At 41.3% G+C, this 20,074-nt stretch overlaps 1 protein-coding gene across 5 annotated transcripts in view; it reads left to right on the forward strand.

The window, feature by feature from the left end:
• LOC125484707 (probable G-protein coupled receptor 160) overlaps positions 1-18,789 on the forward strand; it is a 44,489-nt gene extending 25,700 nt beyond the window's left edge. For 4 of the 5 annotated variants that reach the window (XM_048604520.1, XM_048604521.1, XM_048604522.1 and 1 more), the window contains one exon: positions 17,143-18,789. In XM_048604520.1, the coding sequence (XP_048460477.1) occupies positions 17,203-18,258 (1,056 nt within the window). In that variant the 5' untranslated portion in view covers positions 17,143-17,202 and the 3' untranslated portion in view covers positions 18,259-18,789. The remainder of the gene's footprint in view (positions 1-17,142) is intronic. The other variant, XM_048604524.1, reaches the window with a different exon arrangement.
• Positions 18,790-20,074: the final 1,285 nt, after the last annotated feature.

Consider the following 20,074-nt stretch of genomic DNA (forward strand, 5'->3'; position numbering starts at 1 on the left):
AAGCAGAAGATAAGGTGTTGCTCTTTCAGCTAACACTGAGCTTTGCTGGAGCAAGCCTGAGACAGAGATGTTGGCGTGGGAACATGGTGGTGGGTTGAAATGGCAGGTGGAAGCTCGGGATCATTTGTCGGGACAGAGTGTAGGTGCTAAGCAAAACAGTCACCCAGTCTGTGTTTCATCTCCCCCTTATAGAGCACAGTGTACTGTGAGCAGCAAATAGAGTAGATTGAGGGAAGTGTAGGTAAATCACTGTTTCACCTGGAAGGTGTCTCTGGGACCTTGAATGGTGAGGATGGAAGAAGTAAACAGGGAGGTATTACGCCTTCTGCAATCGCAAGTCAAGGTCCCTTGGGTGTGTAGAGGATGCAGGAAGAGTGGACCAGAATGTCCCAGGGGGAATTGTCCCAGAGAGAAATGTCCCTGTGGAATCCTGACAAACGGGGAAAAGGAATATGTGTCTGGTGATAGCATCCCAATTTCAGAAATAACAGCATGTGATATATTGTTTTAAATGTATAGAGGAATTGCACATTCATGATAAAGAGGAGGCAACTAGAACCCACAAACTGGAAATTTTGAAATCAGTGTAAAGTGTCAGAAAAATCAAGTTTAAATTTAAATCTTGTAACCTTGTGTGCCAAACAGCATAAGCAACAAATAGTCAGAACTAGGTGATCCCACAACCAACAGATCAGTTCTAAGCTGTGTGGTCCTGCTACATCAAGTCATGAATGGACATGCTGGACAATAAAATAACTCACTGGAAGAGGAGAGTTTGTCCCCATTCTCTATGATGGAATAGCCTAATGCATCAGTGTAAAAGATGAGGCTGAAGTATTTGCAACAATCTTCAGTGAGAGGTGCCAAGTAGATGATCCATCTTGGCCGTCTCCTGAGTTCTAAAGATATCAATCTTCAGTCAATTTGACTCAACCTGGTCAATTTAAACCCCATCAGCATGCTGTCAATCATCAGTAAAGTGATGGGATATATCAAACAGCACTTACTTGGTGATAATCTGCTCACTGTCACTCAAATTGAGTTCCACTAGAACCATTTGACTCCTGAACCCATTACAGACTTAGCTCTTTGTCCATGTTTGAACTGAGTTCCAGAGATGAAAGTGAAATTAGTTTTCCTTCACAACGAGGCTGCATTTGTCCAAATAGAGCATTAAGAAGCCTTGGCACAAATTGAATCAATGGAAATGCCAGGGAAACTCTTTGCGGTTAGATTCATGCTTGGCACAAAGGAAGATCATAGAATCCTCGAATCCCTGCAGTGCAGATAGAGGCCATTCAGCCTCCAAATGATATCCAGCCCAGACTCAGCACCTATCCACCTGCATAATCCTTCATTTACCAAGGCTAATCCACCTAACCTGGACATCCCTGGACACTACGGTGCAATTTAGCATGGTCAATCCACCCAACCTGCACATTTTTGGACTGTGGGAGTAAAGCCATGCAGACATGGGGAGAGCATGCAAACTCCACACAGTCACTCACCCAAGGCTGGAATCAAATTCAGGTCTCTGGTGCTGTGAGGCAGCAGTGCTAACCATTGTTCCACCCACAAGGTATCAGTCATCTCAGTTCTAGGAAATCACTGTACACCACAGACATCAGGAGTTCAAGCAGGCAGCTCATCAACCACCTTCTCAAAGGCTTCTAGGGATGGGCAATAAATGCTAGTCTAGCCATTGATGCCTACATGCCCTGAACAATTTCTTTAAGAACCAGTTCTAGCCGTTGGACAAAACCATCAAGATAGTCCCATTCTCATCACTCTATTTTTGTAGCCCTGTAGACATTTCCCTTGAAGTATTCATTCAGTCCTATGCTGAAATTTGCTATTGAATCTGCTTCTATCATCCTATGTAGTAGTGCATTCTAGATCACAATAACTCATTGCAGAGTAAAGTTTTCTAATGTGGCTTCTGGCACAAGAGATTAATTATTTCTGAAAATACAAAAATGCAGTTTTTAATGTCATTCAGAGTTGATGAGCCACGAAAAAAATTCTTCCTTTGAATATTTAATCCAGTATTATTGAATCACACTGAGCTTATGAGACTTGCACCTGATGTCATAAATCGGAGGTCAGGTCTCAGGTTGGTTTGTTTTTGCCTATTTGAGTAGAGGTAGGGCTCATTTCACAAAAGCTTCTTAGTCCCTTTAATGTATTTGTTTGGAATTTCAAATCTGTCTGGTTCCGATCCATGCACACACCAAATATTTACATGTGCGATGAACTATTAAAGAACAATGGACAATCTCCATGGAAACCACCAAGTCAACCCAGATTGAATAAGTCTTTTGTTTGCAGACTGGCGCATTTAATCATCAGGCAGCGAGTAGTGTACCTGGGTCTGCTATTGACGTGCACCTGGAGCTGGTGAAAGGTAGCTACTGGCTCTCATTTTCTTGTCACACACAGAGAGGAATTTTTCTCAGTCTTTCCACTGTCGACTAAAGGTCAGGAAATGTATTGTACTTTTGGGCTTGCCAGTGTTCCCATTCTATCGGATAAGGCTCTAAGCCAAGGCGACAGTGTTACCTATCTGTTCAAACTAAAGATTCCACAGCTCATATTTGGAGGTGGGTCAGGGGAGTTCCAGGTCCAACCCTGCACTCCTCAAAACCACCCCAACTCCACACCCCTGCACCAGCCCATTCCCTGGGCCAACATGTATACATCATTCAATTTCACTTTAAAAATGAAACAGGTTATCTGGTCATTATTTGATCTGTGTGCTCTTAATGCATACAAATAGCCTGTAGTGTGGTTATAAAAGTGACTTCATTTCAAGCATAGGTAGAAGATTAGCTAGCTAACAGAAGACAGAGAGTTGGGATAAAGGGGTGTGTTCAGGTCAGTAACCTGTAACTGGGGTTTGCACAGGGATCAGTGCTGGGGCCACAATTATATGTTAACTGCTTGGATGAGGAAAATGAATTTACTACAGCTAGATTTATGGATGACACAAAAATAGGTGGGAAATCAAGTGGTGAGGATGACCCAGAGTCTGCAGAGAGACATAGGTTAAGTAAGTGGGTAAAAACTTGGCAGATGGAATATGAAGAAATGTGAGGTTTTGCACTTTGTCAAGAAGAATAGAGGGGCTGAATATTATCTAAATGGTGAAATATTGGAGAAAAACTACAGAACAGAGGGATTTGGGAGTCCTTGTTCACGAGTCACAAAAAGCTAGCATCCATGTGCAGCAGGCAGTAGAGTCATAGAGTCATAGAGCTATACAGTATGGAAACAGACCCTTTAGTCCAACTTGTCCATGCTGACTAGATATCCTAAATTAATCTAGTCCCATTTGCCAGAATTTGGCCCATATCACACTCAACCCTTCCTATTCATATACCTATCCAGATGCCATTTAAATGTTGCAATTGTACCAGTCTCCACTACTTCCTCTGGCAGCTTATTCCATACACACACCACCCTCTGTGTGAAAAAGTTGCCCCTTAGGTCTCTTTTAAATCTTTCCCCTGTCACCTTACACCTATGGCCTATAGTTTTGGACTCCCCTACTCTGGGGAAAAGACCTTGGCTATTCATCCTATCCATGCCCCTCATGATTTTATAAACCTCTATAAGGTCACCCTTCAGCCTCTGACTCTCCAGGGAAAATAGCCCCAGCCTATTTCAGCGTCTCCCTATAGCTCAAACCCTCAAACCCTGGCAGCATCCTTTTAAATCTTTTCTGCACCTTCTGAAGTTTCACAACATCCTTCCTATAGCAGGGAGACCAGAATTGCAAGCAGTATTCCAAAGGTGGCCTACCCAATGTTCTGTGCAGCCACAACATCACCTCCCAACTCCTATACTTAATACATGTCTGGAAGATAAATATAATGTTGGCCTTTATTTCAGTGGGAATGGAGCATAAAATAGGCAAGTTTTGCGAAAAACTATACAAGGCACTAGTCAGACCATAGCTGGAATAGTGTAAGCAGTTTTGGGCCCATTTTCGAAGGTAAGATGTACTGGCATTGGAGGCAGTCCAAAGGAGGTTCTTCAGGTGATACCAGGTATGAAGGGGATGTCTTATAAGTAGAGGTTGAGTAGATTGGGACTGTATTCTTTGGAATATAGAAAAATGAGGCGACCTGATTGAATCATACAAGATTCTTAGGGGACTTGACAGGGTAGATGTTGAAAAGTTGTTTCCCTTTTGGGAGAGTTTAGGACCAAAGGGCATAATCTTAGAATAAGGGATTGCACAATGAAGACACAGATGAGGAGGAATTGCTTCTTCTCTCAGAAGGTAGTGAATCTGTGGAATTCTTTACTGGAGACGGTTGTTGAGCTTGGGTCATTAAGTACATTTGAGACTGAGATGGAGAGATTTTTAATGAGTAAGAGAATCAAGGATTATAGGGAAAAGGCAGGAAAGCTGAAGGAAAGCAGATCAGCCATGATCTCATTGAATGGCAGAGCAATCTTGATGGGCTGAATGGCCTATTTATACTACTATGTCTTATGGTTTTAAAAAGTACTGCATTGGCTATATTGAATTGAAGAGAGAGATTGGATAGATTGGGGTTGTTTTCCTTGGAGCAGAGGAAGTTGAGGGGTGCATGATTGAAATATATAAAATTGAGGGGCATAGACAGGACGCAAAAGATAAAAAAATTTTTCTTGCTGATAAATGACCAGGAGCACGTTTAGAGGGGATGTGAGGAATTTTTTTTTTTTACCCAGGGGTGATGGGAATCTGGAGCTCACTACTTGTAAGGTTGATAGAGACAGAAACCTTCAGAACATTTAAGAAATATTCAGATGTGCATTTGTGATGTAAGGGATACAATTCTATAGGCCAAGTGCAGGATAATGAAATTAGAATAGTTAGGTGGTTGTTTTTGCAGACTCAATGGGCACTTTTCAATATTGTAGAACTCTGTGACTAAATCTGGAGACCGGAAAGGTTTTAAATAAATTCAATTTTTTTTTCTCTTTCCTACAAGAACATTGTATTTTTTAAAAGCTGGAATCTGTGCACTAAAGCTGTTTAAATATTAATGCCCACAGGTCCATAGTTGTAAAGTGTTGTTTAGTTTCTATCACAAAAGTTTCCCCCTCTGATCCCTAATTTTAGTAAATTCTCTGCAGGCTAGACGGCATCATGTCCTTTGTTTCCTCTCAGTACACCAGGGAAGTTGTTGCACTTAATTTAATTAAAATAAAACAAAATTCAAAATTTTCAAATGTTTAGATGGACCCATACAGCAAACAAGAGCACTGGAACTCTGTGGGGGAAGCAGCGAAGGAATATTTCCTGGTTCCCGCAGATAATGACTAGAAGAACCAAAGTTATACAGGGACACAAGCAGAACTTTGCAGAATTTTAGGGCCAGGATATTAGACCAAACCACAGGGATCTTAAAGGATTAATAGGAAGAAACTGATTCCCCTGATGGGAATATGATGAAAGAAAAAGATAAAGATAGGCAAATTTTATTTTACACAGAAAATTGAGATCTGGAGACCACTCTCTGGCAAGAGTGGTGGGAGTAGATACAATAATAATTCCCTAAAGTGGAATTAGATAAAAATAATTCAAAGGGGGACGTGGAGATGGACTAATTGGATAAGCTTGTTAAAAATCCAACTTGGATGCTAGGGGCTAAATGATTCCCTTCGGTGCTTAATGATAGAATGGCTTGGAGTTTTTTGTTAGTCATGTATGGGATATGGACATCACTGGCCAAGCTAGAATTTATTGCCCACCATCCTGAGTTGTTCTTGAGAAAGTGATGGTGAGTTAGCTTCTTGAATTGCTGTGCTCCATGTGATGTAGTTAGATCCACAATACTCCTTGGGATGATGCTCCAGAATTTTGATTCAGTCACACCAAAGGAGCAATGGTATATTTCCAGGTCAGGACAGTGAGTGACTTGGAGGGGATCTTGCAGGTGGTCGTGTTCCCATGTCTGTGCTGCCGTTGTCATTTGAGATGGAAATGGTCATAGGCTTGGAAGGTGCTGTCAATGGAGCCTTGGTGAATTTGTGCAGTGTATCTTCTAGATGGTACACCCTGCTGCTACTGAGTGTTGGTGGGGGAGGGAGAGTATGTTTCTGGATGTGCTGCCAACCAAGTGGGCAGCTTTGTCCTGGATGCTGTTAAGCTTCATGAACGTTGTTGGAGTTGCACACATCTAAACAAGTGGTGTGTACTCCATCACACTCCTGAATTGTGCCTTATAGATGGTGGACAGATTTTGAGGAGTCAAGAGGTGAGTTACTCACTGAAGGATTCATAGTCTCTGGAGTGGTCTCATGGCTACTGCATTTATATGACTATTCCAATTCTGTTTCTGGTCAATGGTAAGTCCTAGGTTGTTAATACTTGGGGATTCAGTGAAGATAACATTATTGAATGTCAAGGGACATTGATTGGATTATCTTTTATTGGCCTGACATTTGTGTGACATGAATATTAGTTGCCATTTTCAGCCCAAGCCAGGATATTGTCCAGTTCTTGCAGCATTTTGGCATGGGATTGCTTCAGTATCTGAGGAGTCACAAGTGGTACATCTACCTTGTCTAGTCTTGTTAGAATTTTATAGATTTCTATGACATTCCCCCTCATTCTTCTGAACTCTAGCAAATATAATCCTAAACCAATCAACCTCTCCTCATATATCTGGGAATAAATCTGGTAAACATACACTGTGCTCCCTCTGCGGCAAGAACATCCTTCCTCAGATAAGGAGTCCGAAGCTGAGCACAATATTTCAGATATGGCCTCGCCAAGGCCCTGTATTATTGTAACAAGACATCTTGCTCCCATCACTATGGAGACCAACATACCATTTGTCTTCTTCAACACCTGCTGCACCTGTATGTTTACCTTCAGCGATTGTTGTATGAGGGCATCCAGATCTCACTGCATATTCCCTTCTCTCAATTTATCGTCATACGTCAAAGGATCCCTACAGTGTGGAAATAGGCCCTTCGGCCCAACAAGTCCACAACGATCCTCAGAGCATCCCATCCAGACCCATCCCCTATAACCCACCGAATCTACACATCTCTGAATACTATGGGCAATTTAGCATGACCAATCCACCTAGCCTGCACATCTTGGGACTGTGGGAGGAAACCAGAGCACCTGGAGAAAACCCACGCAGACACAGGGAGAATGTGCAAACTCACACAGACAGTTGCCTGAGGGTGGAATCGAACCCAGGTTCCTGGTGCTGTGAGGCAGCAGTGCTAACCACTGAGTAACTGTGCTGCCCCCAAAGGAAGGTGAGACTCCTTTGATCCGGAATTCAACCTGCGACCTAAGGGTGACAGATTTGCAACACACTACAATCATTCATGTAATAATCTGCCTTTCTGTTTTTGTTACCAAAATGGATAACCTCACATTTATCACTTCATCTGCTGCACATTTGCCCACTCACTTAGCTTGTCTAAATCACACTGAAGTATCTCTGCATCCTCCCACAGCTCATCCTCCTACCTAACTTTGTGTCATCTGAAAATTTGAGATATTACATTTGGTTCCCTCAGCTAAGTCATGAATATATATTGTGAACAACTGGAATCTTAGCACTGATTCCTGTGTAACCCCATTAGTCATTCCCTGCCATTCAGAAAAAGACCTGCTTCTTCCTACTTTTAGTTTCCTGTCTGCCAACTAGTTTTCTATCCATGTCAATATACTCCCCAATCCCATACACTTTAATTTTCCACATTAATCTCTTCAGACTTCGTAAAAAGCCTTCTAAAAATCCAAAATAACCACATCCACTGACACCCTTTTATAAATCCTTTTAGTTACATCTCAAAGAATATTCTAGTAGATTTATCAAGCATGATTTTCCTTTTGTAAATTCATGTCAAATCATGCTTTTCAAGTGTTCTGCTGTTAAATCTTTTAATAATGAGGCAGCTGAAGCTGGTCGGGCCAAAGACACTCCTCTGAGGAACTGCTGCAGACATGTTTTAGGGCTAAGGTGACTGACTCCCAACAACCACAACCATCTTCCTTTGTGCCAGGTATGACTCCAACCAACAGAAATTTTTTTCCTGATACCCATTGGCTCCAGTTTTGTTTGAGCTCCTCCATATAGCATTCAGTCAGATATGACCTTAATGTCAAGGGCAGTCATTCTCACCTTTTGTTCTTAAAGTGGGTAGCCATAATTGGTAGAAATCCCAGTTTCACATGCACATATGAAGAAAGTGGCTCTGAAGGCATGATTTTCATTGTAGAGTGATGCAGTGGGGGTGGGGGGTAAGTGGTCTGGGGGCATAGCAGGACTGTAAACTGGTTAACCAACCTGAAATAGGGGTAAAAGCAGCAGTTGGGTCTGGTGGGTATCAAGGAGGGGCTTGCAAAAGCTTACCTTGGTGCTGTGGGAATTCACAATTATAATGAAGAAACTAAATATCAAGCTATCAGACTCCAATGGTCTTTCACCAATTATATATTCTATAGAAGAAATGGACTAATAATGATAATACTATGTGTAAGATAATTGTTAAGAAGGCATTCATTCATTATTTTTCATTTACACCAATAAAAGAATCAAACATCTGGATCATTTAAATATCAATAGCAGAACCTATAAATACTTGAAACAGTGTGTTTTAAAACAATTGTTACAATTGACAGCATAAATCATGAAGCCAGAGCTGTGAATCAACCAGTGTTCTCCCGAGGCCTGATGGAATACTGGGCTGTCAGACGTTGGATGAATTGCATGGCCTGGAATGGGAAGTGGGATGTGGGGCAAGAGGAGGACTTATGAACAGGTCTTTCAAAAGATTCCCTCATGCAGACTATTGTTGCCAACACTTCTTAGGAGATGTGAATCACCACTCTTTGAAAAGTTAGCCTGACTCCATAGGAATTGTGCAGGACTGGCCCCTGCTGATCTTCACACTGAAGTCGACCAGGTTGGGAGTGCAGAGTTCAAGCTCAAACTTAAAGCTTAAAGAGCCCCGATGAAAATCAGAAGACCCAGATATGGAGCCAAAATTCCATTAATAGCGACCTACCTTCATTTTTATTGGAGTTTCAAGTCATCCTGAATCATTGAAGATCCAGACCAATGTATTCGATGTTCATTGTATTACAAACAGAATAGTAAATATATGAGACAGACTCCAATTAGAAAAGCTTTGATTTTACTTTATTTTTATAAAGTACTGGTGGATATCTAGTTTGGAACATGTTGAAAATAATAAAGACATATGTGCATTCTCATCCTGGGAAGGCCAGTGGCTAAAGATGAATAATCTACAATGTTGGAATGTTTTGCATGAGTTAGCTGTCGAGATCAGAGACCAATGCTGCTCATCAAAGAATGCTGGACTAGCACATGAGAGAGAAAGGAACAGAGAATTTAATGAACAGGCTAACATGAAGAGGGTTGGACATTGAGCTGAAAGGTTTGTTTCAGCATTGTCATGTCTATGTAAACCTTTTTGAAGCGAAGAAATGGTTTAGACAACCATAAAGAAATTAACTATCCATCATCAAAATACCCTTGCAATCAATAAGAGTGGATACCAAGAGATAAAAGCTAACTACTGCAGGTGCTAGAAATTTTGAAATAATAGCAAAGCGCTAGAGAAACTCGACATGTCCGGCAGTAGCTGTGGAGAAAGAAGAAGAGTAAATGTTTCGACTTCAGTATGATTCTTCTTTGGAACTAGACACTAAGAGAGACCTGCGAGGGAGACGCAAAGAGAGGACAGCTGCTTAAGCTAGCAATACACCAACACTTCTCTTTGCCAATGACTATTGTCCCCTGCCAGAGAGCCTGCAAAGTTAAGAGAGTGCTTATGGGCCATCTGCAAACTTACAGCCAATACTGACATGTCACTCCCATCCAGTCAACCACAAGGAAGAATCATCCTTGGCATAATGGATTGGAATATGAGATTGATGGGCCAACATGGCCATTTGTTTATACTGTTTAGTTTTATTAAGCAATGTCTGTTGTTTTGTCTTTTAATTCAAAAAGCAGTGGTGAATTCCTTGGGGGAGTGTTTGCTAGTGTTAAAGAGATAACAAGATGTAGAGCTGGATGAACACAGCAGGCCAAGCAGCATCAGAGGAGTCGGAAGGCTGACGTTTCGGGCCTAGACCTTCTTCAGAAGGGCTGGGGAGGGTTTAAACTAATATGGCCAGGGTATGGGAACCAACGAAGGTAATCAGAGGGAAATAAATTAAGGTTAGAAACAAAAGACAGTAATGGGAAAAGTGAAAGTGGAAGGCAGAGAAACCAAAGACAAAAATCACAATGATTCTAAAAGGGAAATAAATGTCAAAAAATGAGCCTGAAGGCTCAGTGTTTTAATGTGAGGAGCATTTGTAATAAGATGGATGAATTAACTGCGTAAACAGTTATTAATGGATATGATGTAACTGGGATCACAGAGACCTGGCTCCAGAGTGAACAAGGTGGGAACTCAATATCCAGGGTTATTCAATTTTCAGGAAAAATAGACCAGAAAGGAAAGGAAGGTGAGGTAGCATTGCTGTTTATGGAGGAGATTAACACAATAGTAAGGGAGGACATTAGCCTGAAAGATGTGAAATCAATATGGTTGGAGCTGCGGAACACCAAAGGGAAAAAGATGTTAGTGGGAGTTGTGTACAACCACCAAACAACAGTTGTGATGCTTGAGACTGTATCAAACAGGAAATTAGAGATGCATGCAGTAAGGGTACAGCAGTTATTATCGGTGACTTCAATCTACATACTGATTAGACCAACCAAACTGGTAGCAATGTGATGATGGATGGTTTCCTCAACCAATATGCCGAGGAACCAATTAGACAGCAAATCATCCTAGACTTGGTATTATGTAATGAGACAGGATTAATCAACAACATTGTGGTGTGAGATCCTTTGGGGAAGAGTGACCATAATTTCATTGAATTCTTCATTAAGATGGAGAGTGACACAATTAAATCTGAAGTGAGGGTCCTGAACTTAAAGAAGCTAACTTTGATGGTATGAGGTATGCATTGGCTAGGATAAGCTGGCCAAGGATACTTAAGGGGTTGACAGTGGATAGGCAATGGCAGAGATTTAAAGAACACATAGATGAATTTCAACAATTGTACATCCCTATCTGGCGTAAGAGTGAAATAGGGAAGGTGGCTTAACCATAGCTGATAAGGGAAATCAGGGATAGTGTTAAAGCCAAAGAGGAGACATATAAATTGGCCAGAAAATGTACCTGAGGACTGGGAGAAACTTAAAATTCAGTGTAGCAAGACAAAAGGTTTAATTTGGAAAGGCAAATACAATATGAAAGTAAGTTTGCAGAAAACATAAAAACTGACTGCAAAAGCTTCTATAGATATGTGAAGAAAAAAACGCTGAGGACAAACATAGGTCCCTTGCAGTTAGAATCAGACGAATTCATAATGGACTACAAAGAGATGGCAGAGCAGTTGAACAACTACTTTGGATCTGTCTTCACTAAGGAGAACACAATAACCTTCAGAACTTGCTAGGGCACAGAAGATCAAGCATGAATGAGGAAAAGAAGGAAATCCTTATTAGTCAAGAAATGGTATTGAGGAAATTGATGGGATTCAAACCCAATAAGTACCCAGGGCCTGATGCTCTGCATCCCAGAGTACTTAAGGAAGTGGCCCTAGAAATAGCAGATTCATTGGTGATCATTTTCCAGACTCTGGAAGAGTTCTAATGGACTGGAGGGTAAGTAGTGTAACCAGTAGAGTGGACCAGAGTGAATCATTGGATGTTGTGTATCTGGACATTCAAAAGGCTTTTGACAAGGATCCACACAAGAGATTCGTAATGAAAATTAAAGCTCATGGTTTTGGAGGTAAAATATTGGTTTGGATGGAGAACTGGTTGGCAGACAGGAAGCAGAGAGTTGGAATAAATGCATCCTTTTCAGAGTGGCAGCGTTGACAAATGGGGTGCCACAGAGTTCAGTGCTGGAACTTCACAATATACATTAATGATGTGAAAAAAAGGAATTGAATCCAGTAGTACCGAATTTGAACACAACACTAAGCTGGGTGGCAGTGTGTGCTGTGAGGAGGATGCTAAGAGGCTGCAGGATGACTTGGACTGACTGGCTGAGTGGGCAAATACTTGGCAAATGCAATATAATGTGGGTGAATGTGAGGTTATTCGCTTTGGTCGCAAAAACAAGAAGGCAGATTATTATCTGAATGGTGGCAGTTTAGGAAACGGTAGATGCAACGAAACCTGGGTGTCAAGATGGAACTGTTGCTGCAGGTTGGCATGCAGGTGCAGCAGGCAGTGAGGAAAGCTAATGGCATGGTGGTCTTCATACTGAGAGAATTTGAGTATTGGAGTAGGGTGTCTTGCTGCAGTTATACAGGGCCTTGCTGAGGCCACACCTTGAGTATTGTGCACAGTTTTGGTCTCCTAGTCTGAGGAAAGACATTCTTGCTATTAAGGATATCCAGTGAAGGTTCACCAGACTGATTATCAGGATGGCAAGAATGACATATGAGGAAAGGCTGGATCGACTGAGCTTGTACTCACTGGAATTTAGAAGAATGAGGGGGGGATCTCATAGAAATATATAAAATCCTGAGGGGACTGAACAGGCCAGATGTGGGAAGAATGTTCCCGATGTTGGCGAAGTCCAGAACTAGGAGTCATAGTCTAAGAATAAGGGGTAAGCAGTTCAGGACTGGGATGAGGAAGAATTCGAGGAAGTCTTGTGAACCGATGGAATTCTCTCCCACAGGAAGCTGTTGGGGCCATTAGATATATTCAAGAGGGAGCTAACGTGGCGCTTGCAGCTGAAGGGATCAAGTGGTTTGGGGAGAAAGCGGGAGTGAGATTTGAGATTGCATGATCAGCCATGATTATATTGAATGTTGGCGCAGGGCTAAAGGGCTGAATGGCCTACTCCTGCACCTATTTTCTATATTTCAATGTTTCTAATAGATTCTCAGTTATGCAAGAAGGGGAGGTGGAAGGTTATGGGAGAGATAGGTGGGAATGTAGCGTAAGCAGATCAGTCATGATCTTATTGAAAGGCAGAGTAGGTTCAAATGGTTAAGTGGCTTAAGCCTGCTCCTATTTCATATGTCAGTAATGCCAACACCCCAATTAAAAAATCCATTTGCAATTTTTAAACAAACTGTGAAGGATTTTAATTATAGATCATTTTGACACAATTTCAGAATGAATAATTCAACATCTTGCATTTCTGTCAAGTGTTTAACATAATAAAACATTCCAAGATGCTTCACAGGCCCATGATTCAGTAATATTTTACATGAAGCCACATAAAACAAACCCTAAGCAGCTGATCAAAACCTTGCACAGCGATCTTAGGCTAGACGGCTGGAAAACACTTCAGTGACAGGGAGGGCAGTGGTTCAAAAGGATTTTGAGCATGAGAATGAGAAAAGTACAATTGAGACATTGCTGAACTGTGATTCAATGGGCACTGGCATAATGTCTGAATGGGACTTGTATTGTGATCCCAGACCAGACCTTCAAATCTAGTTGCAATTCAGTTAGGGGGCAATAACTTTAAAGTTGATAAAATTTGAAATCCCATTTTTTCATTCACTTGTGGGATGTCACTGGCTGGGTCAGCATTTATTGCCTGCCCCTAAATGATCTTGAGAAGATGGTGGCGAGCTGCCTTCTTGACCTACTGCAATCCAAGTACTGTAGGTAGACCCACGCTGTGATCAGGGAGGGATTTCCTAGGGAAAGCGAATAAAGCCATGAGATTCTATGGTTTTAATCAGATAAAATCAGTCCAAAGATGTGCAGGTTAGGTGGATTGGCCATGCTAAATTGCCCATGGTGTTCAGGGATGTGTAGATTAAGTTGGGTTATGGGGGATGGGTCTGGGTGGGATGCTCTAAGAGTCAGGGTGGACTTGTTGGGCCGAAGGGCCTGCTTCCACACTGTAGGGATTCTATGATTCAAAAGACATTTTGCTTTGTAACTCTCAACAAAGCAAATAATCTGCAACATCTGTTATATTTTAACATGCAAAATTAGAATGAGTTAAACAGAAATTCTCTTTTTTTAATTCATTCGTGGGATGAAGGCTTGCTGCCTAGGCCAGCATTTATTGCCCCTCTGTGACTACTCTTGAGTAGGTAGTGATAAGCTGCCTTCTCGAACCGTTGCAGTCCATTTGATGTAGACAGATCAAAAATGCTGTTAGGGAAGCTGTCCTAGGATGTTGTCCAAACAACAGTGAAGAAACAACGTTATATTTCCATGTGAGGATGGTGGGAGGCTCAGAGGGAAACTTGCAGTTGGCGGTTAATAGGATATCTGTGGTGGATCACATGATAAATTGTACATTAAGTGGCAGATACAAGCAAAACAGATTTCACAAATCTCTCATCAACTTGCCCAGCTGAGAGTGATCACTGTGGGTCACAAAAGTTTTTAAAATTCTAGCCTCGATTTTCTACCACATCAGAGGGCATCTCGGACAGGGTAAAAACTGCCAAAAGAAGTTTGGAATCTCAAGGCATGGGGAATAGATAGAGGGCATTAAATTGCATAGGTGAACATCGGGAATGTCTGGGTGTGAAAGGAGTAAAGGCTGGAGGACTATTTTACATTTCCCTCCTTTTGATGAGGTAAGGTATCCCTTTGGTACTAGTCCTGGGACACTTTTACTCTAAGCTAAACATCTTTGGGATTATGGAAAGGCAAGCTTGTGCAAAAAAAAAGTACATGAACTAATTGGAACTGACAAATTTGTCAAAAAGCTGTGTAAAAAGATGGAAAGTTTAAAAAATAGAGTGCTAGCTATTTCAGAGTACCTATTCATATAAAACTACCACAGGATTTGTGCTGCAAAACTGATTTCCCTGTCATTATTTGGAGATATGGTATATGTGGAGCTATGGGTAGATAAAATTGGGTGGTAAAGGCTGGTACCTGAGGTAGGCTTTCCCCTTTGCCCTGGGTTTGCAGAGCTGGGATTTTTCCCAACTCCATGCATCCCATGAGGGAATGAAAATCAGGCCACTGTCTCCCATGCAAGGTATTGCAGCAATTCTATTTCAAGATCTAGCCTCTGATTTCAAAAACCAATTTATTCAGAATGCGTTAACAACTGCCGACCTCCCATATGCTCAATCTCTTCCTCTGAGGCTGTGTTTTGTTGGATTCATTTTTCTGCACTCTAGTACCTAATCACTGGCACAATTCCAGGTCCCTGGGTGTTCTAAGTAGAACCCCATGGCCTACATTCATTCCTTTGCCCCACACTTCCATTTTCACTAATGGACAATTGTTGCTTACAGGCTTTGTCTTTAACAGCTCTCTAATAGACAGCTCCCTCTCAAGTCCATGGAACTTATAAATGACCCAGTGCTTCTTGAATCCCAATTTGTCAGCAGTGCTGAGCTGTTAAAAGGCTCCTTGGACCCCAATTTCACAAAGCCAGGCAGCACTTCAGTTACATGGGAGCTAATGGACTGATTACTCACTGACCCTTAAACTGATCTGTATCATCTTTTGAAATGCTCCAATTTCGTGATATCCCTGTATTTTTTTCTTCTTTGGCCAGCATTTGTTGCCCATTCCAAACTGCCCTTTAACAGTATGGACTGGTTAAGACCTTAACACCATAAGACATAAGAGCAGAAATTAGGCCATTCAGCCCATCAAGTCTGCTTTGCCATTCAATCATGTCTGATAAGTTTCTCAACCCCATTCTCCTGCTTTCTCCCCATAACATTGATCCTTTGATCCCCTTGAAAATCAAGAACCTATCTATTACATCTACTTGAGTATGTTTAAGATGGAGTTAGCATGAAGAATTTTCCTTCTAAATCTCTCCCATTGCCTGAGGCATAGTGATCCTCAGGTTAAACCACCACCAGTCATCCCTCTATAATGAGAGAGCAAACAAATGGTTTGGTAGGACTATGGAAACTATTCCTTTTACCTTGAACTAAGTGGTGTGTTAGACAATTTCGGAGGGCATACTAAGAATCTGGTGTCACATATAAGGTTTCTTTCCCAAAAGAGAGGAAATTAGTGAACCAGATATTTTGACAATTGACAATGGTTTCATGGTCACCATTACAGAGACTAGCTTTCAACTCTAGATTTATGCATAGAATTTAAGCTCTTCCAGATGCCATGGTGGAATTTGAACCCATGTCCCAAAAACATTAGCCTGGGGTTATGGATTTGCTTGTCCAGTGACATTACCATGACACCATCATCTCTCCTTGGGATTGGCTTGACTGTGCAATCACAGAATCCCTACAATGTGGAAGCAGGCCATTGAGCCCATTGAGTCCACACTAACCTTGCGAACAGCAATCCCACCTAGACCCCACCCCTTACCCTATCCCCGTAACGCTACATTTGCCACGGCCAATCCATCTAACCTTCACATCGGGAAACCGGAGCACCTGGAGGATGCCCACAAAGACAAAGGGAGAATGTGCAAACTCCACACAGACTGTCGACCAAGTGTGAGAATCAACCTGGGTCCCTGGCATTGTGAGGCATCAGTGCTAACCACCATGAAACTGTGCCCTCCCCTATATATCATAGAATCCCTGCAGTGCAGATTCAGGCTATTTGGCCCATCAAGCCTGCACCGACCCAATGAAGAGCATCCCACCCCGTCCCTGCAACCCCACATTCACCATGGCTAATCTAGCTAGCCTGCACATTTTTTGCACTTTGAGAGGAAACCGGAGCATCCAGCGGAAACCTACACAGACAGCCAATCAAGGCTGGAATCAAACCTGGGTCCCTGATGCTGTGAAGCAGCAATGCTAACCATTCTGTCACCATGCCACCTGTTCTGTATTCTAGACAGAATTGAATGTCTAGACCCTTGGAACATTCAGTGCTTTAAATGGTACAATATCCAGGCAACTAGCTGATACTATTCAGCTCTGCTATTTTACAGAACACAAAGAGCCAACAACAATGAAAATTAATTTCATCACACTAGCCACAAGAAAGGCAGCAGAACTTTGGACAACTTGTAGTTCTTCCAAAAATGAAGTTTTCCAAATATCTTTTATGAGGACATTGTTCTGTTTAGTGAGTTGCTTCTTGTTTCTAAATATTGCATTGCTTCATGTTCGATTGAAGAATTAATTTTGTTTTTTTTTCTTAGCTTTGTAGGAATTCTGATGTCAATGCAAAGTAGATTTATCTCTCACTTCATATAACGTGGATGATAAGCAGTGGATTGAACATGGAACCTGTTTTCTGTGAGAACTGCATAAAGATTGACAGCAGCCTGTATTTCTACCAGATCATTGACGGCAGAAATTTATTGCTCATTGTCCTGTTTGCAAAGGTCATCCTCAACTTTCTCATCTTGAGCACAAAGCGAAGCATACTCCCGAGTTTAATTGGCTATTTCTGCATCTCCCTATCATTGATGGATCTTGCACTATTTGTGAATGTGTTAATAGTTTCATGTTTTAAGACATGTACAGTGCTTGGAACTCAAATTGGAAACCATCATGTTTGCCTGCTTCTACAGATTTTCTCATCGATGTACAGTGTCCTGCATTTTCCCATCTTCTTCCTGTCTGGTCTTGATTTTTATCTAAACCTACCTCATCTTGACAAACCCATAAGCACGTCCCAGAAAATCCTATATATTTTCAATATCACGCTACTATGGTTTGGAGCCATTGTCTATGTATTTGATATGCACAGTCTCCATCCATCACTAAAAGCTGTCTTGTACTACTATTTGTACCAATGCGATGTCACCATCAGCGTTCAGAGCCACTTTCTCTCCATTCTGATACTTCTGACAGTGATTCTTGTGACTATTTATTGTTGGTCTGGTTTGAGATCCCTTGTCAGATCTCTGAAGGTCATTTCCTATGTGGAAGAGGTTGTGGTGATATGTTCACACTCCAACGCGTGGCTGCAGTCCCATTCAGCCAAGAAACAACTCCTGACCAATATTACCATGTGCTTTCTCTTGACCTGGAGCCCATTTATTCTCCTTCAGCTGACCGTTGTTTTGATCTGGGCTCCCCTGCCTGCCTACATGGATTTGAATGTTCCTTGGCTTTGCTTCATGAACAGCTTCCTCATTGGAGCCATGTACTGGCTGAGGTATGGTGAGATCTCTCAGGATATCATTTCCTTATTTCCTGACGGGTTCTGCCAGTGGAAATTTTGCCATGTCCAGCAAGTTTTCACTGCTGATGACGAAGGATGGATCCCAGCGAAAGAGGACAATGAATCAAAAATTCTAATTGCCTGAAGGAACATCCTGAAAGCACTAGTGTATTTTTCAGTCTGGTAGCAATATTGATTCATCTTGTTTCTTAATCTTTGATAAGAACATTAATGATCACTGATATAGATGATTTGAGATTTATGCAAGAGTGGAATTATTAAATGGGATTTTTAAAAATTGTGTTCTCCTGCACACACTTATCTCTTGAAATTTCTTGAGTGTGATCCTTCTAACTGTAACTCTCAAACTTGTCACTTATTTCAGATATATTTTGGCTTCACATTTATGAAGCAATTTCTGCAGGGATAATGGTCATAAACTTTCAAATTAAGTTTTAATGATTTGCAAAAGACATTAAGATTACTTTCTTAGGGCATTTGGTGATCAAACCATCTCTATTGTCTATTCACAGAGCTACTTAGCTTTGCCTACAACTGACATGTAACTATGAAATGTGTAGTACAGGCAAAAAAGTCAAGTATTTCTGTGGTTGGTGTTTAGTGTAAAGAAATTGAGGGTGACAATGATGATGAATAAAATAGTTTGTGCTTTCCATGTATTTGTCATCAGTTGCACTGTGTACTCGGGTCATTCTGCTGCATGCATGGATGGCTCATCTCCACTCATGGGTTTTATGTCCTCCTTTACTCCGCCCCCAGTTAGATGAAGGCTAAATGGAGACCCATGTGGAACATTAACACTGGAATGGACCATTTAGAATACATGGTTTGCTTTTGTGCTGCACATTCTACTAAATTCAATTTCCATTCAGTTTTCTACATTACCTTTTTTCTGCTTGTTCTTTAAGCACTCCGGATTAGAGTTTGATTATGTTTTTGCTTCTAAATTCCTAACTTCCTCCACACTTGTTTTACTCAACGTCCTCCTGAGTTCACTGTTACCTCCCCTAGTTTCCCCTATATGTATTTGAAGACCACCTATATCACCAACACCCATGTTAATGTTCTTCCAATGTGCCTACTTAAGTGGGAATGCATGTTGTATACCACCCACCCAAACTTCAAAGGCAACTGGCATACTAGGCTGGGGATGCATCACTAGATACAAAGTGGAAGATATTAAAAGGGATGATTCAGAATAAATATATTTGTACTGTAAAGGAAAATTATAAAAGGAGGACATCATATACACTTTGTCTGTGGTTAATTGCAGATCATCATCGAGAGTATAGTTTCACACTGACGAAACTATGCGGAATTTTCCAAATTACCCTGAGTTTTTCTAAGGGTAAATCATTTCAATCAACTATTGGGAGTACTCTGAAGGAATATCATTTGCTATCGATAAAGATGACCGTGGATTTCCAGACAGGTTTTGATAAGGTGCCACATCAAAGATTATAATGGATAATAAAACCTCATAATGTAAAGGGTAACATATTAGATGGATAGAAAATTGCCTGGCAGATTGGCTGGCAGCTAACTAAGCATAACAGGGTTTTTGTCAGATTGGTAGGATGTGTTGAATGGATTCTCACAAGCGTTCGTTCTTGGGCCTAAACTTGTCATAATTTACAGCAATGATTTAGATGAGAAGAGCAAAGATTCTGTAATAAAATTTACAGTTGATACCAAGATAGGTAGGAAAATATGAAGAAAATCAGGAAGTTAACTTGAGTGAGTAGGCAAAAATTATGTCGATGGATTATAATGTGGGAGAATGTGAGGTTGCTCATTTTACCAGGAAGAATGAAAAAGGACACTATTACTTAAACAAAGAATGGGATTTGACCCTATCAGACCATATGGATCGCTTGATGCTGCAGTTAGGGGCAATGAGAATTTTACAACAGCAAGGGGCTGTGATGAATGGTAGCTTC

Source organism: Rhincodon typus, chromosome 13, assembly GCF_021869965.1.
Source record: "Rhincodon typus isolate 14 chromosome 13, sRhiTyp1.1, whole genome shotgun sequence".
NCBI lineage: Eukaryota > Metazoa > Chordata > Chondrichthyes > Orectolobiformes > Rhincodontidae > Rhincodon > Rhincodon typus.